The sequence below is a fragment of the Elephantulus edwardii genome, unplaced genomic scaffold (genome assembly GCF_000299155.1).
Source record: "Elephantulus edwardii isolate Elephantulus edwardi_28Jun2011 unplaced genomic scaffold, EleEdw1.0 scaffold00073, whole genome shotgun sequence".
Taxonomy (NCBI): domain Eukaryota; kingdom Metazoa; phylum Chordata; class Mammalia; order Macroscelidea; family Macroscelididae; genus Elephantulus; species Elephantulus edwardii.
In genome coordinates, this window is record NW_006399823.1 from 1,776,121 (window position 1) to 1,801,694 (window position 25,574).

General features: G+C 47.3%; 2 protein-coding genes across 2 annotated transcripts in view; both read left to right on the top strand.

Moving 5' to 3' along the window:
• Positions 1–12,504, top strand: part of MTMR14 (myotubularin related protein 14) — a 65,018-nt gene extending 52,514 nt beyond the window's left edge. Inside the window, exons 15-19 of the mRNA XM_006888952.1 lie at positions 283–341; positions 460–598; positions 1,204–1,383; positions 9,084–9,239; positions 12,321–12,504. Of these exons, the coding sequence (XP_006889014.1) occupies positions 283–341; positions 460–598; positions 1,204–1,383; positions 9,084–9,239; positions 12,321–12,504 (718 nt within the window). The remainder of the gene's footprint in view (positions 1–282; positions 342–459; positions 599–1,203; positions 1,384–9,083; positions 9,240–12,320) is intronic.
• Positions 12,505–14,128: 1,624 nt separating this feature from the next.
• The window catches only part of CPNE9 (copine family member IX), a 35,047-nt gene continuing 23,601 nt past the window's right edge, over positions 14,129–25,574 (top strand). Inside the window, exons 1-15 of the mRNA XM_006888906.1 lie at positions 14,129–14,202; positions 14,721–14,761; positions 14,879–14,925; positions 15,011–15,114; positions 15,861–15,897; positions 16,095–16,097; positions 16,239–16,315; positions 18,034–18,097; positions 18,213–18,316; positions 18,548–18,652; positions 22,969–23,010; positions 23,350–23,425; positions 23,528–23,581; positions 23,982–24,043; positions 24,811–24,857. Of these exons, the coding sequence (XP_006888968.1) occupies positions 14,135–14,202; positions 14,721–14,761; positions 14,879–14,925; positions 15,011–15,114; positions 15,861–15,897; positions 16,095–16,097; positions 16,239–16,315; positions 18,034–18,097; positions 18,213–18,316; positions 18,548–18,652; positions 22,969–23,010; positions 23,350–23,425; positions 23,528–23,581; positions 23,982–24,043; positions 24,811–24,857 (931 nt within the window). The 5' untranslated portion in view covers positions 14,129–14,134. The remainder of the gene's footprint in view (positions 14,203–14,720; positions 14,762–14,878; positions 14,926–15,010; positions 15,115–15,860; positions 15,898–16,094; positions 16,098–16,238; positions 16,316–18,033; positions 18,098–18,212; positions 18,317–18,547; positions 18,653–22,968; positions 23,011–23,349; positions 23,426–23,527; positions 23,582–23,981; positions 24,044–24,810; positions 24,858–25,574) is intronic.

The following is a 25,574-nucleotide window of genomic DNA, read 5'->3' on the forward strand; positions in this document are numbered from 1 at the left end:
TGTCTTTTCTGAGTCCACTGACAGCCTTACGAGAATTCTCAGCCATGCACTCTGAGCCAAGCTAGCAGGAGAGGTGTGTGTTGCTTACCTCAAATCTGTATCCATACACTGATCCGCACAAGGCTATGGGACCCAAAGATGGGCCTAGCATTCTATAACCCTCTAAGTGCAGCTGCCTCCATGAGCTGTTGGCCATTTGAAGCCTCTTTCCTGGTAAGGAGTGGGAGGAGAAGGGCAGAGAAGTCCCCACCTAGCTCTGGATCTCACTGCTCTTACTTACAGGAGGAAGAGTTTGCCAGCCCGGGACACAGGCTTCCCCCTGGAAGATATCTACATGTTGAGTGAGTTCCCTGCCCTGGCCGATGCTTTTCCTCTGTATTTATTGGAGTATTGACCACATAAGGTTTGTTCTAGGAAAGAGAAGACAACTTACTGATGAAGGGTACTGGCTTCTTTCAGAGCGGAAAGACCGTGGGAGCACCACCAGCCTTGGCAGTGACTTCTCCCTGGTCATGGAGAGCTCCCCAGGAGCAGCTGGGAGCTTCACCTATGAGGCTGTGGAACTGTCCTCAGCAGGAACACAGACTCAGGCAGCTTGGTGAGGACTCAGACTTCCTCGTGGCTGTGAGCAGGGCACCAGGTCTGGGCAATGGGTCGTGGGGACCCGGGAACGAAGGAGCTACCGACAAGAGACTGGAGAGCTCAGTGCTATCCGTACTGGCCAGAACCCTAAAGGGTTAAGAACTCACCGTTGCATGAAGTCAGGACTTAGCCCAGTTGTTGGGCAGACTGTCAGAGAGAAGGAAGGAAGGAGCTCCCTGGAGGGAACTCCCATGTATCATATAACTGGGAAGTGGGCAGCCACTTTAGAAAAAGAAAATGAGAATGCTCCAAGATGAAGATAACTCAAGAGTTGGGAATTGGGAATTTGTTTAAGGATCTTCCTCTTTAGACATAGCTCACAGTTTTGTATAACATTTCAGAGGCAACTGAGTTCCCAAGCTGTAAATGAGTCTGTCTTGTCAGTGAACTCTCTGGTCAACAGGCTAGTGTTACTTTGCTGCCAGTCCTCACTGCTGCCCTGAGCTCAGGCAGCAGCCTGGCTGAGTGCATGTCACTCCCTTGTGGCACCTTCCTAATGGGTGGAAAGACTGGACCCTGAGCATGACTCCTTACAGCCTAACAGTCCCCTTCCCACTGTAGGAGGAAGAGTCATTCATCCTCCCCTCAGAGTGTGTTCTGGAACCGGCTGCAGCCCATGGAAGACCGCCTGCCTCCTCACCAGGGTCTGGTGGAGGCCAAGTCCTCCAACTCCTCATCTTCAAGCTATTCTGACAACTTTTACAGGATGGGTAGCAGTCCCCTGGAGGTCCCCAAACCCAGGTGAGGTTTTCCAGTGCCTGCTCTGCTGGTACAGGTGGTGCAGGAAGAGTGTAGGCAGCATGAGGACAGTCAAGTCTGACTTCTACTAACTCCAGAAAGGGGAACTATCCCTATCAACAACCTCTACAGTACAAAATCAATTTCTCTAGGATTAGACATGGTCTCCCATGCTCTTACACCTACTTCTTCTAATTCCTACACCAAATTTACTGCTCTGCTGGGTCCAAAATCCATTGCAGTGGCTACCCAGACTTGACAGAACCATATTCATGGAATTTATTAGGGAAGTTAACAGGCTGTAATTCAAGTTGGCAGCAGAATTCAGTGCCTCAGTTCAGACAGCTTCTCAGGCATGGTTGTAGGCCCTTTGTCCTTCAGCCTCATGGCTTAGGTCAGCATTATAAGGTTCCCTTAGCCCTACCAGCCCTGCCTTATGGTGTCTCCCTCAGTCCTCCAGCAAGCTGGTTCTGTCTCTTGTGGGTCTCTGGTTCTCTGCTGAGGCTGATGTTGCTCTTGCATGGATCCTGGTCTAACTGGTGCAAGACTCTCTGACCACAAAGGATGTATATACTGTATTCTCTTCCTTACAGGTATTGAGATTCCCAATTTCTACTGCTGAGTTGCTCTGTTTAATGGCTAGAGTCTCCTTGTGGATAGACTGATATCCTATTTGCATATTCCCACCCATCCATGTGGCAAAATTAAATTCAGTGTCTGGAAAAGAATTTTGATCCCTTAAACCTAGACACCAATCAGGGAGGTAACCCTTAATGAGGTAGAGATGAATGTTCCAGTAGAGTCAGCAGCTGTTGGGAGGATGGGGTTATGTTTTGGTACAGAAAAAAGACTGGTCTATAGAGGCTTTTGGGGCTCTTTCCCAAGGCCTGGCAGATTTGGAGTCCAGAAGTGCTGTGGTATGATCCATGGGGCAGGAGCTGACAGGCCTTGGCCCTTCCTTGACCTCACATTATAATTGAAGAGGATGAATCGAGATGCCGAGGGCCTCCTGGCTTCACATTGCATTCCTGAGTTGGTGGGTAGTGAGCAAACAAGGAAGCAGGGTAGATACATGTGACTAGGCACATCCTGGGAGGTGGCACAGTTGGACATTGTACACTCGGCTGGATGGGCACAATGTGCCCACTCAGATGTGGCTGAGTGTGCTGCAGCGATGGCATTTCATAGATGAGATGAAAGCTAAAAGCTTAGGATGGAGAGATGGTCTAGCCTTTGGTGAAAGTATATTCTACTTACCTGCACCTCTCTTTTCATTTTATTCTCCCAGAAAAAGAATACTGTGAACTTGTTCTATAAAGTCTTAAGTATAGCTTTAGATGGGGAGAATGAAGCAATATGGACCAAAAACATCCTTAATAAATTCTAGGAAGAAAGGCATGCATGGCAGAAAGAGGATGAACTTTAAAGTCCAGATTGAAGCCTAGCTCTGCATTGTAATAATCATTATGTGACTTTGGGCTCAGTTTCCTTTATTTAACAATCTTATGTCAATCTGTTAAGAAAGGGAACTTCTGGAGCTTCTAGAGCCTTTCTCCCGTCATCATCCTCTCTGGCTTTTGTGTGGAAATGACAAAATCAGGTAATGGAGAGTGATGAGAATCTCTCCTCCTCAGTAGACCCCGTATGCTCTCATCTGAGGGGATCCTGTAATGCCACACTTGTCTGCATCTTCTGTGGTCAGATCTTCAGTGAGATCGTGGATCCTCTAACCCCACTGGAAGTTGGGGACAAACAAACCTCTGTGGTCTGTGTTCATTCCCAGCTTCCACACAGGGCACCTGTGCATGCCCACCACAGTACCATGTGGCCCTTCCTTCTCTAAGCTGAGCACCTCGTCCTCTCTGCCTCCTTTTGTCTCTTTGGAGCTGGACCAGACAACTGGGGCAGAAACTGAAAGAGCTCCTCCATCTTCTGGGTCTTGCTTCAGTGTGGAAATTGTTTGGAATTGCTAGGGGCTCCTAAGCCAAGGCATCCCTCCCCCAGATCCCTTCTTATGCCTGCCAGAAGATCCTACATTCCTATCTTAGCATACAGTAGTTTCAGAGAAAGAAAGAGAAGGCTGCCCTTACCTGCATCTCTCCACCTCACAGTCAGTGTTTCTCTCCTTCCATTGAATGACTCAAGACTGCTTGTCCAGGACAAACCCCTGTGTGCCTCAGGAGGCTGAGGAGCACTTGAAGTGTCCCGGCCAAGTTTCAGATAGTTGGACAGAGGAGCAGCACAAGGTTTCTGGATGGGCTGGATGAAATATGCACCATTTCACTACTCTCTTCAAGGCATGGGCTGGTAACAAGGTTTAGATGCTAATTTGCAGTAGGTTTTGAAAGACTGTTCATATTTAGCGGGAACTCTGGTGGCCCAGTGGCAAGAAACTGAGCTGCCATCCCAAAGGACATGGTTAAGGCCACCAGCTGCTCCATGGGAGAAGGATAGGCAGTCTCCTCGCATGCGTTTACCTGCCTCTGAAAACCCACCATAGGGTCAGTTATGGGTCAGTTCTGACTTAGATGGTAAACAACAATAACATTCCTATTTAGGTCATTTTAATCATTTCTTTCTATTAATATTAAATTTCATTTCTTTTGTCTTAAATTGCCCAAGGATCTTCTTGTTAGTTTCTCTGCCTCTCTTCGGGAATAATAGCCAGTCAGTTCTCAAAGGAGAGACTATCTGGAAAAAAAAAACAACCCTTCATAAAAGGCAGAATTCTCATATTGGAAACTGTGGGTTTTATATGCTTCAAATTCTATAAGCATATCTCTTTCAAAGGAAGTCTTACCTGTGAAAGGAATCAAAGTTTTGTTCTCAGTAAATAGGCATGTCCAGATTGAGAAAAAAGTTCTGTAGGGTGCTGATTTCCTGTTGTTGTTGTTGTTGTGGTGGTGGTGGTGGTGGTGCTTGTGTTGTGTAGTCAGAACTGACTCACAGCTCAACCTCCAGCACGTTTTCAGAGGCATACAGGAAGAGATTGCCCATCCTTCTCCTGAGTTGCAGCTGGTGTATCCGAACCACGTGCCCTTGAGATTGCAGTGCCGGTTCTTAGCACTTGGCCATCAGAGCTCCACCAGACCTGATTCCTGTTAAACTCTGTGCTTCTCTCATTGGGAGCACTGGTGGGTTCTTGCAATAAGCTCTCACTGTAGCAACTTCTGGTTGACTTGCCCTTAAACTCCTCATTTATGAGATAGGGCTATAAGGCTGATGTCTGGCTAGCATGCCTCCCCAGGCCTTGATGATCTGTGACCTCGGTCTCTGCTCAGGAGTCAGATGTCCACTGAGATGGGGATTTGCTAGAACAGTGTTGTCTATGCCTGAGCAGGGAGGAGCCCACTGCTGAGCCCAGCATGAAGTCCAGGCTGCTTGGAGAGCAGATGAACATGTGACAAAGGGACACCTGCAGCCTGCTTAAACAGCCAAGTAGCAACATTGACACCAACGCCTGCTGCCACCACTACCGCGAACTTCCCCTAGCAGTGAGTTCTGTCCCAAGCTGTCTTTAATGAAGCAGTCCTTGCCCTGTCTCAGAAATCAAGCTATTTCTTGTAACATATAGCGTTCTCATCCCATGTTCCTACTTGGAGGCAAAAACTCCTTGTCAGGAGTGAGCATTGAGAGACCTAAAGATAATGCCAGCTCAAGACCCAGGTAATAAGATCGAAGTCTCAGTACACTGTTCAGAGGCCTCCAGAAATCCCACAGATCTCTGGTTCTGTGACACTTCCCAATTCTCACTTCCTTCCCCTCCACTCCCAGGATGCAGGGAAAGATGTTTCAAGTATGTTATGAAATCCTGTCCTACTTATCTTGCAAGTCAGTTGCTCTGTAAATTCAGACCCTTGTTGAACTGAAAAACTCTTCCCTAGGGCCCCGTTCCTCGAGGCATTTACTTGTGCAGAGACTGGGATCATTGGGCAGCATCAGAGGGAAGCCTTAGAGGTTAGCTGGGGGGAAGGTTTATATTAAGTGACATCTCACCTCTTTTTTTTTTCTATAATTATATTTTATTAATTTTCATAAACATTTACAGAGATTTTGGGCTTCCATTCATTCATTGTTGCACTATTCTCTCTACCCTCCTCCCAGTTTGTTCTTGTCCAAATGCCACAGTGCTTGTCAAAGCCAGTTCTGATTAATCTTCTTTGTCAGTGTGTCCTTTGCCATTCCCTATCACTCCTCCCTGAGAGAGACTTCACCCTGAGTCATAAGGAAAAGGGGATGGCATATTCTCTTAGCTACTTCCTGCTGAAAAGGGACGCTGTGGGTTTCAGGGTGAAGATCTTCTCTCACTACTCTAAAGGGCCCCTTTGGCAGTAGGAAACACATAGACTATTATGGAGATTGATTTTGGAATTTAGATGCACTTTTATTGATTGTGCTTGGAGACATCTCACCTCTTAACATCTGGGATTGTAGGTTGTGCGTCAGAACTTTTCTTTGTCCCCTCAGATAAGTGACTTAATGTCTTTGGACTTTCATTTTCTTTTTTATATAATCAGGGGCTTAAACTGGCTGTCTGCCTTCAAGCCTTTCACATCAGTTCAGTTGTTTTCCAATGGAAATAATAGAATTAAACAATAAAGGAAAACGGTTAGTTCATATGGAAAGTCTGGTAGAAATGTGGCTTTCAGGAATAACCTGATCAAGCCTCCAGCTCCATTTTCCTGTGAGTTTTTGTTGCCTCTTTTCACTCAGTAGCTTTTTCTGGACAGGAGCTCCTGTGTCTTGTGCTTCCAAGGATCACACAGGGCTTCTCTCTTCCAGTCATAAACCAGAAATGCTGGATTTTACTCAAGTTGGAGGTTATGTGCTTATCCCTGAGTCAGTCCCTCCACTCTTCGGAGAAAGGAAAATGAATATATTCTGTGGTTGCTTTACAGGCTCTGCTCCTATCTGAGCACGTATCCCAGTCACACCACTGCTAGTTGTATGACTTGCAAAGTCACTTCCCATCTCTGAGCTCTGTTTTTACTTCTTTAAAGTGGGAAGAGTGATCCTGGATGCAGTGAATGAGTTTAAATAAGATATGGAACAAAGTATGTGGTCCATTCTTTCCTTATGTTTCAGTACATTTGTTCAGCACAAGACCTAGAACATTGGTCCCATGTCTGAGGCCCTGTGGGCTACAAAACATTGGTCATAAAGGCTGAGCCTGACCAGATGCTCTGCTGGAGAAGGAGGGGGCAATCTCCTCTTGTACCAGTCAGATCTGATTTGACGGTACATGTAAAAATAATAAAAAAAAAAAAAGTCAGAAAGGCTGAGCCTGGTACCCCATCACATACCCATTTCTCATTGTGTGGGTTGAGCCATTTCTGCATGTATATATAATCTTGCACCTGAACCAGCAGCGGGATGTCTAGCAGCGGTAGGAGTTGCTCCTCTTTCAGGGCTCAGGGGAAGGACTGTTTCTCTAAAGAAGGTCAGTTTGCTGAGATGCCCCCTTCCTGAGCCCTGTGAGGTGCTGTTGGCTCTGCTGTGTAGCTAAGTCTGTACTATACTAGCCTCCTCATGTGTTTTTCAGTCTTCGACTCTGTAGGTAAGGGACAGTGATGATGGGTTGCAGACATCTCTACTGCTCTGTGTCCTCTCTCAGACATGCAGGTTGCTCTTTTGGCTGTATAATGGTTCATTATGTGATGGTTGGACTGATACTTGAAAGGACATCACTTTGACTCTGCCTTAGTTCTATGGGAGAAAGATGAGGCAGTCTGCTCCCATGAAAATTTATGGCATCATGACCATGTGGCAGTTCTGCCAACCCCATAAGGTTGCTAAGAGTCAGAATCTACTTGGCAGCAGTGGAGGATTTCCATGTGCAGGTGCAAGTAAGTTCTTGTGGCTGCTGTCTCTTGTCATTGAACTGCCCCTCCAGCCAATCCATACGGGGGTTAAAAAGCACTTTTCTGCTTAGCATAGCCCCTGCTCTCCCAGCCAGGAGCAGAACGTAACTGCTTGCAACCTTTTCTTGGCAAAAGCCAAGTCAGAGGATTTTCTTGGAGCTCAGTCTTGAAAAATGCAGGTGTCTGCGTTGCTGGCTGCTCCAGAGATGGTTTTACATCCCGAGAGGTACAGGCACCCTGTTGCCCTTTGCACAGTCTTATCTTATTCCACCACTGTTCCCTGGCTCTTCCAGGCACAGCTTTTGCCTGTTGATGCTGGGTGCTGGGGAAGCAAAGGCAGTGATGAATCTAGAGGGTGTGGAATCCTTGAGGGAACCTGCCTGTAGCTACATTCGATCTGCCTTTTCCCCAGTGGAGCAGGCTTGTCTTCATGTCAGCAACCCCTCTGCACTCTGATTTTTAGCAAAATTTTTCCATAAACAGTTAATACTAGAAAACAAAGTTTGCCCTCAGACTTGAACACTAGACGGGACAGATGACATGGAGAGAGGAAGGGAGAGCAGGGCAGACTTACAGCCTGAGTCCTGCCGCTTGGTTCTGCCTAGAATTGACAAAACAGCCTTCTGGGTATTGGAGGCTCCTGTCTTACAAGTACTGCCACGACATGCCCTGGAGTTGAGCAGAAATTATGAAGACAGCTAGTCTGTATGTTGCAGAGTTTCGGATTTATGGCATCTTCACCTTAGAAAGCCATCTGTTTTTCTTTGTTCTCCAGGGAGTTCCTTTCAGAGCAGATCTGCTCTGCTGGGTCAGTCAGTCTTGCAGGTCCTTCCATGTGCTCATTGGCATTGGGACCACAGGCATGTGTCTTAACTTCTCTGGGCTCCATTTTCACTCAGGTGGAACTGACTAGGGAAGATCAGAGTTTCATCTGCTTGAGATAAAGCTGTCCCCTCCTCCTGGAAGCCCTTGACCCCAGCCAGCTGGATGGGCCAAGGTCATTGCATGTTCTCTGCCTTGATGTTCCTCACGCTCCTGGCCTGTTTTTGGGTTCCTGCAAAAGTAGCTACGTTCTACCATTCATAAAGGGTGCTGCATCAAAGACATGCCCTGGAGTCTGGGGTACTGATGGAAGAGCCTTGTTCGATGTCTTCCCAGTCCACTAGGGGTGGGCCCATGTCCAGATACAAAAAGCTGTGTGGAAGGGAGAGGTGGCAGCAGTAGATTTCCTGGCACCACTTTCCTCCTCTGCATCCACCTGAAGAGGTCTGATGCAGCTGTCAGTTAGCTGCCTGATTCATCCCTTTCCTCTGGGCATAGCCGATGCCTTTTGCTGGGTTGATGCTTGTGAATACAAACTATGCCTCTAAGGGCTCCCATCACCATAGTCTTGGATCTAGGTCACCGCTGTCCCAGTCCCTCAGTGTCCATGGGTTCTGCTCTGCCCATCCTGCACATCTCCATAACAGAGGCATGCCGTGGTCTGTCATTGCTGTCAGTCTTAGGTGCTGTGTCTGCCACCAGACCAGGTGCACCCTGATCCCAGGCTTTGGTTGCTGGCTTACTTATTGCCACCTGACTTTGCTTTTGCTGTCTTGCTCACAAAAATATTTGCATGAAGCATTGTCCTCTCAGCTCAACCTGCCTATGATCTGTTCTTCTTCCTGGATCACAACCTGTCTGGCTTTTAGTGCACTTTTGAAGATAGTGACTGACTTTGCAGATATGCTCCCCAGCAGAATATGTGGCTGCGGCCCGGGACCGGAGCAGCTCCCATCTCCTGCAGAGCCTTGTCAGGCATATGACTGACTGCATCGTCTCCCTCTCTCCTCTCTGCCCCAGATCAGTGGACCATCCCCTGCCCGGATCCTCTCTCTCCACAGACTTTGGCAGCTGGCAGATGGTAACAGGCTGTGGCAGTATTCAGGATCGGGCTGTCCTGCATACAGACTCCTCTCTCCCTTTCAACTTCCTGGATGAGCTCCCTAACAGTTATCTGTAAGTGTCTTGCTTGAGAAGGCAGGATGCCCCCCTGCCCACATCAAAAGCTGATGAGCAGGACAAATTCCTGAAATGATTATCCCGACATCATCTTCAAACCTCAAGCCAAAAACATCTCTTGAAGTCTTCTTGAGACCAAGTTTTGCTTAAAGAATGTTGGCTTGAGCATTGTACTCTTTTAAGAACTATTTATGTGGGACCACATTGTTAGCAGCTTTACATGGGAACCTTAGGGGACAGTGAGTTTGTTAACGGGAAAGGAACAACTTTGGGAAGATAAGAATGGAATATAATCCGTTTCACAGAAATTGACACTTAGGAACTGTTGGATTAATGTGCTTTCTGCTGTGTATACTCTCAGTAACAAAAAAGAGGAACAAAATTGGTGAGCAGTCAGGAGTGTTAGAATGAAGCAGGCTGGCCCTGGAATGGCCTTGGCTACCTGCTTCCCTTGACATTCCAGCTTAGTAACCCTCACTGCTCCCAGGCCCTGAGGTACAAAGGAGGACGTGTGCTGGAGCTGTGATCACTCGCTGTAGCCTCTATAACCAGGTGCAGGTATCTGGGGGTGTTCCCTAAGAGAAAGCTGGCTGGACGGAACTACAGAAGATTCTATTTCTGTCCAAAGCATTGTTGGACATGAGAACTCTTTGAAAGCAGAACAGTGAGGATAGTGGTGAAGGCAGATGTATGGTAGAGACCGGAGCCGGAACCTGCTGGCTGTGCCCTTCTGAGAAGGACCAAGGATTCCCTACTGTCCTCTCTCCCTTTTGTCCTCTGCTTTTGCCTCTAAGCAGAAAAGAAAATGGGGTGGGTATATTAGATTCCAAGCCCAGAAAATCTTCTCACTCCAAGCCTTGGGCTTCATCTCTTAGAGTACATCCCCCTGTGTGACAGCTTCTGTGGAAGCTGCCTGCTCTGCCCCCCCATGGATGCCAAGCAGGGGAGAACCTCCGGCAGCCTGGGGAGCAGGCCAGCTCCTCAGATGTGACTGCCAGAGGCCCCTCAGCAAGCCTCCTTCAACTTCACACCATGGTCAAATAAAGCCCCAATCCTGGGTATTCCACATCCCTCCCCAGCCATGACAGCAAAGCATGAAGAACTGGTGAGGAAAAGGGGCCTCAGAGGCCTGCTTCATGCAAACCAGGCCAAGCACTGGAATTGCAGGGTGGTGCTGTCAGGTCTTGGCCTCCCAACCAGAAGGTAGTGGAGGGCTGCAGAGGCTGCTAGTGCTCATCACTGCTCTCTGGTAGCCACACGACTTAGCTGGAAACAAGATCATTGTTTTCAGTTTGGAAGTAAAGGAAAGAAAAATTACTTCTGTACCTTTTTGTTGGCAATTCCTCTGTCAGTCAAAATGTAAAGGAAGCACAAACTCGAGAACCCCCTTACCCGACATTGTTATATGCCAGAACTGCCTCATTGCTGACCTTCCAGGTGGTTTTCAATGGTTGTAAATCACATAGGAGGAAATTGTCCATCTTTCTCCCTCTGAGCAGTTGGTGGATTCTACTCCTTACCCAGTAGGCCAACAGAGCTTTCTCACCTGGCATTAGCCATTTTAAGAAGCAACTCCAGCCCCACGCCACCCAACCTAGAACCTAACCATTTGAGTTACTAGCCCACTCTCGGGCTTCTGAGTGTCTGAGGGCTAGATCATATGATTTCATGACCTACCAAGATTGAGAACCAAGTATGAGGTCAGAGTTAAGTCCTAGAAAGATCACCCAGTATATGGATCAGTGCTGGATCTGTTTATCACTGGCTGACTTAGTTAATTTATTATAATGTCTGATCAACCCTTGTGTGTTTCATTCTGCATCACCACATGTCTTTTCTGGGCTCTGGCTTGTCTCTGACTAGGTGTGGCTTCTGCCCCTTTGCCTTGGAGGATGGGGGGAAATGCATATATATGTGCCTTGTGAATGAAAACTACTACCCTCCTTTTCCTCCACTTATGGTGTAAGGGGAAACACACATGGCCTCTGGCCTGTGTAAACCCAATTAGAAAGTAGGGATCTAGGGACAGGTGTCTCCTCCAGACCTGAGGGGAAGTTTCTGGGTCATGCCAGTATTGGAAGAATTGATACCAACACCATGTTTCTAGCCTTCCTCCAAGATGTACTGGGTTTTTCTTAGCACCAGAATCTGCTGCTCATTTTTTTTCTCTTACCCACACATTAATTCCACAGTCCACTTTACCTAGGGTGCTGTCTAGCCTCTGTGCTAGGAACTGGTCTATCCTCCAGTGACAGTATCTGGGCTGTAAATTATGCTTGACTTGGGAGCGAGATACATTACTACTGCCTCTGACAGATCCCTAGAGAAATTGCCCAGGAATTGGTTTCCTGGGGAGAACTCTTGATTTGGTGGTCAGATCTAGTCTTGCTTTGATAGACATTTGTTTGTTCCTCCTCTAGTTCTAGGCCAAGTAGAGAAGAGGGCCTCCCTAGCACCTTTGGTGGCCTTGGGCGAAAAAGGCACTCATTGGGACAGGCATCTTGATGGGAGAGCTGGCACACACAGGTGCACACCCAAGCACAAAAGGGTGCTCAGGAGCATAACCTGATCAGAGCCCCTTAGCCGAAAATCACAAGTACTAAGGTGCAGCTAGAGCCGTGAGGGAGGGTGTCTGGGGGGTGAGCTATGACTCATGGATATTTCCAGCCCTGCCAAGACCTTCCTCCTGGAGTACCCCAGGTCTCAGTGTGAGAAGGTTGGAGCTCACCGATTGCTGTTACAGGGGCTCCCTTCTTGCTGGTAGGTATGAGGCTTGAGCCTCACTTTGTTTTCACTGAGCAGAGGTGGTAGCTCCCACATTTATCAGCCTCACCTTGATCATTACAGAATTGTTTTCCCAGCCCACTTCAGGGCTTCTGTGTGATAACAAAGCTGAGAAGAATTGGGATAACAAGGACCAAATATTTGAGACCTATACCTCCGGAGTAGTATGACTACAGGACCACTGTTGACCTTGTACAGCCAGGAAAGGCTGTGTGATACACAGTCTGTTGCTCTGAGAGTTCTGGGTTCTGTCCCAGGGTAATCCACTCATTCTCCCTTCTTCCCTCCCCACAGGCTAGCAGCCCTGAGTGACCGAGAGGCTCGACTGCAGGAGGTGCGCTCAGCCTTCTTGGCCGCATACAGCAGCACAGTGGGACTTCAGTCTGCTACCCCTAGTCCCTCTGGTGCCATCGGGGGCCTGCTGGAGCAGTTCGCCCGTGGGGTTGGACTTCGGGGTACCAGCAGCAGCACCTCATGAACCATCCAGCCCCCAGTAATTTCCTGCTCCCCTCCCAGCTGAGCCCAGAACCACACCTGGCTGCAAGAGACTGCAAAGGGAAAATGGCCTTAGTGTCTTCTGCCGTCATCCACATGGCTGCCCCCTAAACCAGAGCAGGCCATGGACGGGGTTCTCCGCTCTCAGCCTCCTGACTGCCACCCCTTTCAGCCTTTGCTGGGATCCTCCAACTCTCACAACTGTACAAGGCCTTCTTGGTTCCTTGTGAAGACCATGCCTTCACAAATGAAGCCCTTTGCCTGACCTCATTCTTACCTCTTGGGGAGGAGGAATCACCTGCACTGAGGAGAATGAATTTGACACAGATCACTAAATAAACGGAACTCTTTCTAGACAACTACTCTTGCATCTTCATTTGATTGCTATCTTTGTGCAGCTCTTTGGACAGGTTTTCAATGTTCCCTTCTTGGACTGGAAAGGGTAGGCAGAAAGGGAACCAGAGATTTAAATGTGCCATTTACTCCTGAGCCTGGTTGTGAGTTCCCCAGAACTCCTCTTGAGGGGCAGCAATCCTTCAGTCTGAGTGGTTCCCAGCCTCCTGGGGGCCTGTTGATCATTGTTTCCAAAGGCAGCCGCACATTTTAGCTTCCTTGCTGGCATCTTCATTTTCAACAAGTTTTTTCCTAAAGAGAGCACATTTGTAGTGCTTGTAGAATGACAGTTGTTGGGATAGGGGTGTTGTCTATCCACACTGTGATACCATGAGACTCAAAGGACCTGACACAGTGCTAGACTGTAGCAGCCACGATTTACTGAGTTAACACAAAAGAGGTCATCAATACCAACAAAGTGGACAGCATACCAGGGATGCTTACTGAGCAGTTACTAAAAGGCCTGATACATATTCATGTAAAGAGCTCTGGTAGCTACTGATAAACTATGCTGCAATCCTGAAGGCACACCAGCTGCTCCCCAGAAAAGATGGGTAAATCTTCCCCGGGATTAAAACTCGCAAGAGGGTCAGCTGTGGGTCGGTTCAGACTCTTTTAGGCAACAGCAAAAGGCCTGATAAATTAGGTTACAGCCAAGGTCCAGGTAAGTTGTCATCATCCACTTAGTGGCAACATGCATGGCATGTGCAGCCTTTTCCCTGCTTTGGCTTTAAACAATTTTACCTGGGTCACTCGATCTTTATACTGAAGAGGAAATTGAGTCACAGAGCTGTGGACTAACTTGCCAAGGTCATAGAGCTCCCCAGAGCACATGTTCGAACTCATTAAGGAACCTTGGTAAGAAGTGGCAGCAGGTTGCTGGGGGTAGCTTGGGAAGAGACATTCCCCCCCCAACACACACACACACATCCGGCGCTCCCAGTGCTTCCATGCAGTGAACGGCTCAGGTGCCTTGATTTCAGCCGGATCTCCAGGGTGGGGGTCGGGGTGAGCCCCCTCTGGTGCTGCTGCTCCAATGAAGCGGGGCCACCCGCGGGGCCGGGCGGGGCTTCCTGCCGCCTGAGCCGTGGTGTCGGCGGCCGCATTTGGGCGAGCGGCGGGAAGGGAGCAGGCTGAGACAGGGAGCCGGCTGAGACAACGCCGCCCCCGGCCCGACGCGCACATGGGCCGCAGCCCCGAGCTCCGCACCTAGACCAGCCATGTCCCTCAGCGGCGGCTCTGAGCGCAGCGTCCCCGCCACCAAGATCGAAATCACCGTGTCTTGCCGGTGAGTGGGGCCCCTGGGGAGGGCTTAGCACTGCCCCTGTTCGGCACTGCCTCTGCCCAGTCCCCGCGCGGCTGGCACAGATGGGGGTTCCCTAGGGGATCGAGGGAGGTGGCTGATGGCTCAAACTGCTGGAGGGGTCGAAGACGGGGAGGGGGGCTCCATGGACAACCCCCTCACCCTGAAAAGGAGGGTTGGACTTATAGGCTCAAGGATTGTCTGTGGGGATTTAGGAGAAGCTGGGCCCCAGGGGGACAAAGTTGCGGGGCGACCCTTCTTTCTTGGGTCCTTGGAGACAGTGAAAGCGTATGTGCTCGCGGAGTGGTGGGCTGACGTTTCTGGCGCTGTCCAGAGTGCTGACCACACAGACTGCCCCTACCCTCACCCTGCCGAGTGACAAGGGTGAAGGTGGAAGGCGCAGCTGAGCCCCATGTCTCACCTGATTCCCACTTTAGGCCAGGTCCAGCAGCTGAGCTCCCCAGCAACCCACCCTCCTCCTATTCGTTTATCATCTTTTCCAGGAACCTGCTGGACCTCGACACCTTCTCCAAGTCTGATCCTAGTAGGCAGTCCTGGGCCAAGAGGGAGAACTTGGGGGTCTGGGCGTGGTTGAGGGGCAGGGAACAAGGAAGAGACATGGGTCGCCCTGACGCCCTTCCTGCCTCGCCTCTGCCCGCAGTGGTGGTGCTGTACACGCAGAGCCGGGCCAGCCAGGAGTGGCGGGAGGTGAGTCTGAGAGCTCTCACGGTTCCTTGTGGGATCAGAGGCCCCTAGGTCCCGCGCTCACACTCCCAACTCCATCCCCTTTCAGTTTGGACGCACTGAAGTGATTGACAACACGCTGAATCCCGACTTTCTGCGCAAATTCGTTCTCGATTATTTCTTTGAGGAAAAACAAAATCTGCGCTTCGATGTGTGAGGCCCCACCCAGAATCCTGGCTGGGCCAGGCCCCTGACCTGGATCCACCAGGAATTCTACTTCAGCCCAGCCCCCGAGTCCCCTCCGTTGGTCTCTGAATGGTTCACTTGTCTTAGCCCCACCTCCGAGCCTAACTAGGCCCCGCCCTCAAGCCACACTGTATGCCTGACCCTCCCCACAACAGCCCCCTCGTTATAGCTCTCTCTCCTCTCTGCCTGTCCCGCAGTCCAGCTCAGTCGGGCTCTGAATGGCTCACTTGTCTTAGTCCCACCTCCGAGGCTAACTGGGCCCCACCCTCAAGTCACACTGCCTGTCTGGCCCTGCCCACAACTCTGCCCTCTCTTTTAGCTCCGCCTCTGTTTGGCTCCGCTCCCAAGCCAAGCTCAGTCGGGGTCTGAATGGTCCACCTGCCTTAGACCCTCCCCCAAGCCTAGCTTGGCCTCGCCCATAAAGCAGACTGGATGTCTGGCCCTGCCCACAACTCCGCCCCCTTGTTTAGCTGGGCCTCCACCTGGGTCCTGACCCCTTCACTGCCCCTAGCTTGACGTTGCCCCAATTCTGCCCCTCTCCAACATTGGAAGACCCTGACCGCTGCCTAAAATGAGACTCAGGTTGACATTCAGGACCAAGAAACTCCCTCTCCTCTGTCCCTTCACCCACATTCTTAATTAACCCTTTGTAGCTTCTCTCCCACCCAGCCTGACTCTCACCCCACAGCCAGCAGGCTCCACTCTCTTCCCAGGTACAACGTGGATTCCAAAACCAACATCTCCAAACCGGTAAGCGAGTGTCCCTTCGCCGGCTGGCCGGCACGGAGACACTCAAATGTGTTAAACGACTCTTGCTGTCATGTGATCCCAACTCCCTCTTTCTCTTGCCCAAATCACCCTCCTCCACTCCTTCTCTTGCCTCTGTTTCCCCTGCGCCCCTTACTCACTGCTTCTCTTCCTTCCTTGGCCACTGGTGGGACCGGCAGAAGGTGAGGCTGAGCCGTCTGGATATGACTGGGAGTGGGGTGAGCTTTGGCCGAGAAGAAGGGGACAACCGTGCAGGCCAGAAGCAGCAAGAACTCCAAGCCCTGGCTCCTGCTGGCCTTGCTGACTCTTATGTCACTGCACAGGACTTCCTGGGACAAACATTTCTGGCCCTGGGAGAAGTGATTGGAGGCCAAGGCAGCCGTGTGGAGCGAATCCTCACGTGAGTACAAAGGGAGGGAATGGGCACCTCCACATTCTCCTTCCCAAGGATGCTATAAACTGGTATCTCTGAGGCTGAGATTTCCTCTGGTCAGGAGCTTTCACTGTTCCTATCACTCAAATGAGAAAGTGAAATAACCAGAACTCTGCCAAAGTCACCCTTACCCCAAAAGGCCTTTATCATTCCTTTTCTAAGTTTTATTCACTCTCCAAACCTTTCTCATCTGGGAAACTTTCTCTGACAAATCATGTCCCTCTGGAACTCCCAGCGCATCCATTCACTAAACAACTATTAGCATGTTCTGTGTGCCATGCCCTGCACGCTAGCAGAATGAAATAGGACTCATCCATTTCACAGATATTACTAGGCACAGGGAGCTCTGGTGGCCCGGTCTGTAGCGTGTTACAGTGCTAAGTCAAAGGTGGCACTTCTGCCAGTTCAAACTCACCAGTGGCTCCACAAGAGAATGATGGAGAATCTCTTCCTGAGTAACAGCCTCCAAAAACCCACTAGAAGGTCAGCTATGAGTTGATGGTAATGAAAGAGAGAGAGAGACTCGGCATGGACTCATTTTTATCGGCTCCTGTTCAAGAGGGTGAGTTGCAGTGATGAACAACAAAAGATTCCTGCCCTCTCACATCCTGGGGCAGGGGAGAGAAATAGCAAAAACAGGCTACACTGCATGTACCTTGCATAACATGTTAAAAGACGTGGACTACGGGGGTTGATGGGTGAGGGAAGGCTCAGTAGAGCACCATAAAAAAGGATTAGAAGGGCTGAATGGGTTAGACTACAATATGGAATAGGATAGTCCAGTAGGCCTGATGAAGAGGTGACTTCTGAGGAAGGGCCCCAAAAGGAGTGAGCCAGGCAGCTATCAGGAGGAAGATTCCAGGCAGAGAAAGCTGCCACTACAAAATTCCGGAGCCCTCAGACCCCATCAACAAGGTCTTTGACTGGTTGGAAACTCAAAGGAAATAAGATGGGGAAGGCTCCTTGAATTCACCCTGCAAGCCCATGGAAGTCTCTTATGGTCAAGAAAAGAAAAGGCTTTCTTCCTGTTTAAAAATCTCTTTATAGTCTTGGAAAAAAATAGAGCAGCTTTGACCTAATAACTCAGCCCTGTTGTCTCAGGGTCTGGATAGAAATTCTCCTCCCTCATTCAGTAATGTTATAATACACATACCTATTGGCTTTGACATTCTACCTTCCCTTGGAAATTCTGTGAAGGCATGATCACCTTGGCCAATTCAAACCTAAGTCCTCCAAGCCTAGCACATTCAGCAGATACTAGGACTTTGTTTGAGGCATACAATTGCCTTTATATCTCTAAAGCTTACAAATAACTTCCTTACATGCATTTAGACCAGCTCACAATCTCAAAATGCAAGCAAGCAGGTTCCCCATTTTATTAAAGAAATTTGCCAGGGTCACTCTCACAAAGGGGAAATCATGCAATCCACCCTGAGTCCACTAACTGTAAATTTCATGGCCACTAGGAGATGTCCACCTCCACCTTTCTAATTCTTCCCTACCTCTATAGGCCCTTCCCTATTCAAAGTCACTCCTTTGCTCACCAAGAGCCGCCCAGGACAGAAGGGAATACATTCCCCTTTTTTAAAAAATTGTCAATAAATGGTGAATTGAGTCCCCAATGACCAATCACTCCTAGTTCGGTACCCTACCCTCTCTTACCAAGAGAACTTTTCTGTTTCCAGGGGTGTACCAGGCAAGAAATGTGGGACCATCTTGCTGACTGCAGAAGAACTTAGCAACTGTCGGGTTCGTAGGGGCCATCCACTAGACCCAAGGGGCTTGTTACCCTCTTATCCCCCCAAACGTCACTGAAGGGTATGGGCAATTCAGATATTAATAGCCCAAACTCATTCATTCCTAGGATATTGCTACCATGCAGCTGTGTGCTAACAAGCTGGACAAGAAGGATTTCTTTGGGAAGTCAGACCCTTTCCTTGTCTTCTATAGGAGCAATGAGGATGGCACGTGAGTCACTGCTCCCTCTCCCTCACTCTGTGACCCTGGGCCCATTAGGACTCTTCGGCTGGGCCTGGACACTAGTTTGGATTACACAGGGACCTGAGCTTAGAATTTATTCAAGGTAAAACAAAATAACTGCTTAGCAAGTCAGAGAATTCCAGTCTCCCCAAGTACCTATTCTGCCTCTGGGCTCAATTGCACCCTAGGGCAGCTCCCAGTTCTCTTGTTCCTGTCCAGGTTCACCATCTGCCACAAGACAGAAGTTGTGAAAAACACACTGAATCCCGTGTGGCAGCCCTTCAGCATCCCTGTGCGGGCACTGTGCAATGGAGACTATGACAGGTCTGCTTCAGCGTAAAGTGGGGCCTAGGGAGGCAAGAGCACAACAGGAGGATTTCTGGATCCAAGAATGATAGCAGTAGTACCCAATAGTGTTGTGGGGTCCTAAGTGAGACAGTGATCTAGGTGATGAGGTCATTGACTAGGAAGGCAGATGTATAGCTACATAGATGGGTAGCTAGATCATCCATGGACGTGTGAGTGGATAGGTGGATGGAAAGCAGATGGGTGGATAAAATAGAAAAGAGTTCATTCAGTTAATAGGCAAGTGTGTCCAAACATGTATGGAATGATGATGAATGGACTGATGGATATCTAGTTGGATGAATACAGTGAACAATAGACAAATGTATATGGGGATCCCATTATAAAAGGGTTGGTGGGTAGATGGAGAGAGAAATTAATGAACATACAGCAAATGAATGGATGGATTGGTGCATGGGAAGATGGTAGATGATGGATAAAAGAATTGATGAGTTGGTGAGTGGAAGAGCAGATGGATAGATGAGTTAGGTATGAATTGGTAGGAGTTTGGTAGATAGGCAATACATGAATGAAAAAAGTGGATGATGGATAGGTGGAATCATGGTAAAAATAATGGTAGCTATATGTGTGCACTAATGGTTGAATGGGTTGATGGATGGATGTAAAGTGTATAGATAAATTGACCATGGTGTTGTTGTTAAGTGCTATTGAGTTGTAGACGACTCATAACGACCCTATGAACAAAAAGTCCTGAACACGCATAACTTTCATAGTTTCTCTAAGTTCATAGAATTTCTGGAGGCAAGCTATTTTGGAAGTGGATGTCACTCCTGCTTCCAAGTTTATTTTCATGTGAGAGCTCCATCATACACTGTCTAACCATTTTTGCATTTGACACATCAGTGTCACAGTATTCACTATCACAGCAACCACAGTTACCCCTGTACAGCAAATTCAGACCAGTGCCATACTATTTACAAGAATGTTTGGTTGAAAACAAAACCAGGCCCAAGGGCAACCAAATGCCTTTTTAAAATAAGAGGCCAAATCCAATTAGCTCATGCCCAGTTGCCATCCAAGCCTCAACCATGCCTTTGTAGAATCCAGCTGCTCCGTTCATCTTCCCAAACTTTAAACTGGCCACATGAGCCAATAAATAGAAAGTGTGCAGATTGGTAGATAGATCAGTGGTGAAAAATTAGGTGGAAATGGTCACATAGACATATGGGTAGACATATGGGTAGGCAGATACATGGATATAAGATGAACAGATATCAGATGATTTTTGTTTTGACTTGATTTTATATTGGTGTATATACAAAATTCTTACATGTTTCATTCATGTACATTGTCTTTCACACATTCCTTCATTCACATTGTATTTCATATGATCATTCATATATACTGTGTTTTATAAAATTAATCACCATTTATTTATGCCTGCTATTGCCCTGTCTTTTCAGGTCCCTAGTGGATCTTTCCTAATTCCTTCTCTCCCTCCATCTGCCCACAAAACTCTGTCATCTTAGTGATTTCTCCCCATCCTCACACTCCACTCTCCTTCTCCTTTCCTTCTTTCCCTTTTGGACCTTTATACACATTTCTCTAATTATCCTTCTATTTTTACAATAGTGATATTAGGGGATATTTTTCCTTATGCAACTGAATTAATGCACTCAGCATGATGCTCTTTAGACTCTCCTGTATTATATAGTGTTTTTTCCTTTTTTAAAACTGAAATTTTAACAAAAGTTTACAGAAAACTTGGATTTCCATTCATTCATTGTTGTCCGTTTTCCTTCCCCCTCCTAGTTAGCTTTTCTCTTTAAAAAGATTCTGTCACTATTGCACAATTTCCTCCCTCTGTCCCAGTCCTCTTTGCTATGCACTTCTTATTCTGGACTGTTGACGTGCAAATAATACCTAATCATATATTTCTCAAAGGTACTCAGGAGCAACAGTGTCTCTCTGGAGACTAAGGTGCACCTGATACAGGTCATGATATTTGCAATCGCTTGTTATGCATCAGAGAGTTGGACAATGACTAGGGAGGACAGAAGGAGAGTGGATGCTTTTGAGCTGTGGTGCTGGAGAAGGGTACTGAATGTACCATGGACTGCCAGGAAAACAAACAGATTCATCTTGGAGAGGATTAAACCAAGCTGCTCCTTGGAGGCAAGGATTCTGGGGCTTCGTCTGACATACTTTGGACATGTTGCCAGGAGGGACGGGTCCTTGGAGAGGGACATCATGCTTGGGAGGGTGGAGGGATAGCGCAGAAGGGGAAGACCCTCTATGAGATGGATTGATTCGGTGACTGGGGTAATCGGGATGGATGTGTCAGAGGCGGTGCGGTTGGCGCAGGATAGAGCAGGGTTTAGAGCTGTTGTGCATAGGGTCGCTATGAGTCGGAAACAACTCGATGGCACATAACAACAACAACATATTTCTTTTAGACAGTTCTTTCCCTCATCTATTTAAATGAAGTGTTCATTATTTATCCCCTTTCCCCCTTAGTTTCTCATCAACCCCCAAGTCAGTCCTGTTTTGTTTTGTTTTTTATAACAGTGGCATTATGCAGTATTTGTCTCTTTTGTAACTGAGATATTTCACTCAGCTTAATGTCCTCCAGGGTCACCCATTTTGTATAATATTTCATGAGTTCCTTGTTTTTCAGTGTTGCATAGTACTCCATGATGTGAATATACCACAGTTTCTCTATCCATTCATTTGTTGATGGGCTCTTGGGTTGCTTCCATCTCTTTGCTATTGTGAACAACACAGCAAAAACACAAGTGTGCATATATCTGTTTAGGTGGCAGTTCTGGTTTCGTTAGTGTATATTCATTCTCAGTAGTACAATTGCTGGGTCATATGGTATTTCTATTTACAACTTGGAAAGAAAGCACCATACTGCCTTCCAGAGTGGTTGCACCAGTTATATAGTATTTCATGAAATCATTGCTCCTTAGTGTTGCATAGTATTGCATTGTGTGACTGTACCATAATTTCTCAATCCAGTCATTTCTTCTCATTGGACATCTAGGCTATTTTTATTTTGTTGCTATTGTGAATACACTGCTATGAGCATTGTTGGTATACAGGACGGTTGGGGTTTTATTGGGATAATGGATGGACAGATAGATGGATTCTTGCATATCAATACTCGAATAATTGAATGACTGGATTCACTTGGGTTAAATGGGTGACTAACTAGATGGATTAAAAGGTAGCTGAATTGGTAAATGTATGATTAAATCGGTGTGTAGCTATTAGGTAGGGGGGAACTCTGGAAGCCTAGTGGTAAGGAATGGCTTTGCCAACTCAAAGACATGTGGTTCAAATGCACTAGATCTTCTATGGGAGAAAGAACTTCCTCTGAACAACTTACAGCCTCTGAAAACCCGCTGGAGGGTCAGCTCTAAGTCAGTCTGACTTGAAGATACACAACAAGAAGCAACAGTGGATACTAGGTAGTTAGGTGGACTGACATGTAGATAGATGGCCATATAGAATTTTATACATATTTGTTGTTATTGATTGTTGTTGAATTGAAATGAACATATAGCTGACCCTCTAATGGGCTTTCAGAGGCTATAATAGATTGCACAGGAGGAGATTGCCCATATTTCTACTGTAGAGCAGATTGTGGATTTGAACTTCCTTTCTTTGGGCTGGCAGTACAGTTCTCTAATCACTAAGCCACCAGAGTTCCATGTGTATGCATGTACATATGTGTGTGATATGTTGTGTTTCTGTGTGTATGCATGTAAACATATGTATGTATATATGTTAATACTTAAGAACAAGGACTTCAGAACCAGACGTTTGAGTTCAGATCTCAGCTCAATCACTTAATATGTATGCACCCTAGTTAAGTTGGTTTTTTCCCTATACTTCAATTTCCTTATTAAAAAATAAGAATAATAGTTCTTGTTCTATAAGATGGTTGTTAAATAAGACTGTGCTGAGAACAGTGCCTAGCATATAGTAAGACTCCATTAGTGGTAAAATAGTAGCAACAGTGTTAAGAATCAACTCTATGAGAGCTGTTTATTAATTCATAATGGTAGTAATAACAATAATAGTAGTAAATAGTAGACGGTTGGGCACATGCATGGGTGAAGAATGAATGAATAGGATGGGAGAATGGAGCTAATCTGAGAATAGAACAGATTGATGGAAGGACAGATGGGTGGAGAAAACTGACTGGTGTAGAGGTAAGCAGGTGAAGTGGCCCTGAGATTTATATCACACACACACACACACACACACACACACACACACACACACACACACACACACAGAGCCTGTGTTTATTTTCTTCATTACAGAACTGTGAAGATTGATGTGTATGACTGGGACCGAGATGGAAGGTGGAATTGCCCCACATGATCCCTCTTCCCTTCTCCTGTACTTAACCCCAACAGTCCCTTTCATTATGTAGCACATTCATAGGAACCCCAAAGCAGACTTAGGAGCCAGTAAGGATAACAACAGATATCCTAGCTTTCCAGATGCCCAGATCTTGGCTGCCCTTGTGCTCCACAGTCTCTCTGGTGTACTGCCTCACCCATTCTCTTCCCTTTAGTGTGGCCCCTCTTTTGGCTACAGCCCCAGTCCCCTTCAGCTGGCATAGTGGCAGGGGATAGAGGGAATAAAGTCTGGGTTCAGAACTAGCTTCAAACCAGCAGCATCTGCTGGCCTCGTTGCAGCCATGATTTTATCGGTGAGTTTACCACCAGCTACCGGGAGCTGAGCAAGGCCCAGAACCAGTTTACCGTGTACGAGGTGAGAGGCCCAGCCCCACTCAGGTTTCCTGGCCCCCGACCTGAGTACCCCACTGCTGTTCCTTTTCCCTGCTTCTGCCTTCACAGTAAGCATCTCCTTCAGGTGCTCAATCCTCGGAAGAAGTGTAAGAAGAAGAAATATGTCAACTCGGGAACGGTGAGTGTCCCCTGGTGCTGGAGCCCCCTTCCCACCGAAGCCTTCTTTTTCCATGCTTCCTGACATAGTGCTAGAGGGTGGGTACAGATCACTTGGATAATAGTACTCTTGGGCATAAGGTGTTTCTTTGTCTTGTCTGATGGAAAATCTGTGATCTTTACTCTTTTAATAAAAATAGTCTTAAATTGTGCCTTCCAATTCAATATGCTTTTGGAAATCCAAATATGTTTTGGACAGCTGCTCCTTTTTTTCCTTTAAAAAGTTGTAAGATGGGGCAGGGTGGGCATGCAAATCTTGTATCTTCCATCAGCTGCCTTTCTCTAGGGCTCTCCAACACCCATCCTTCTGTCACCCCTATTACCCTTCCTCAAATATGGAGTCTACCTCTTGTGCCCCACAGGTGACGCTGCTGTCCTTCTCTGTGGACTCAGAATTCACTTTCGTTGACTACATCAAGGGTGGGTGAGTCACAGGCCAATCTGGGGACTGAAAGTCCAGCAATGAGTTGCTCCCAATTTCGAGCCTCCATGTTTATTTTTGAACGATGCACATCCAACAAGATCACAGAGGTAAATTGTGAAACCGTTGGCACACTACCAAGTGCTCTGTCAGCTGTGTAAACTGCACATCATTGCAGTGAAATACAACTTAAGGTTCTTTTTATCCTGTTTGTGGGGCGGCCTTATATTCTGAGTATCTGGTCCTCTTCCCCCACCTCCCCTTGGAAGATGCCAAACCAGTGACCTTCAACAGTGGCCACAGAAAATTGACTGGGGCTACAAAAAAGCTGTGACCAAGAAAGAGGAAGAGCCTGAGATTAAAAGGAAAGTCAAACTATACCGTAAGGGATGTGCCATGTGGTTCAGTGAGGCCAGGAGACCAAGAGAAGCATTGTACTTCATTGAGCCTTGGTCTCCTCTGTAAAATGAGGGAACTGATTACTATTTCAAGGTTACAGTAAGAATTAGATTCAATTACATATCATGCATTTGGTACACATTAGTCATTTAATACTGTGCAACTCAACATGTGGTCTGCAGACTTCCAGTAGCATCAGTATCAGCTGATGTTTGTTAGAAAGGCAGAATCTCAGAGCCCACATGGTCCTTCTGAATTAGTATCTGAATTGTACTATCTCCAGATGATTTGCATGCATGTTAATGTTCAGGAAACAACTGTTTTAATAAGAATCTGTCTCTTACCTCTTGACCCATCTTCTTCCCTAATAGGACACAGCTGAACTTCACAGTGGCTATTGACTTCACAGCTTCCAATGGTGAGGGATGAATGGAGAACAGAGTGGTGGGGGCAGAACTACAAGGGAGCCATTATGGACTGACTGGACCCCTGGCTGGGAAAGAGTTCACCCAGCCAGGCTAGTGCTTAAGTAGGAAGTTGGGGGTGGGGAGAGAAAATTGGGTGAAAGTATAGGAAAATAGATGGATAAATGAAGGTTGAAAAGATATTTGTCCCAATAAGTAAATGAATGGATGGAAGTGTAAAGACGGATGGATGGATGAATAGAGGTGAATGTTGAATGGATGAATAAATTGATGAACAGGGTGAGAAGACTGATGGATAAATGAGTGAGTACAATAGGTTTGAATGGTGGATGCATGAGTGGGGTAGGTGAGTGGAAAAATGGAGAAATACTAAGTTAGTGAAAGAATGGGTAAGTAGATGGAAGAGTGGGTGGAGGAACATATGAGATAGATATGTGAGTGAATTGATGAAATGTATAGGGATCTTGTTATTATGTACCATTGAGTTAGAACCGACTTCTAGCCGACCCTTGAGCAGATTTTTAGAAGCTATAAATTGTATGGGAAGATACTGTCCATCTTTCTCCAAGAGCAGCTGGTGGATTAGAACTGCCTGCTCTGAGGTTGGCGGCACAACTCTTTAACACTTGGCCACCAGAGTTCTCTTTAGAGGGGATGATAAATGAAAAGGGGGAAAAGAGTGAAAATAAGCAAAGTGGAGGGATGCATGG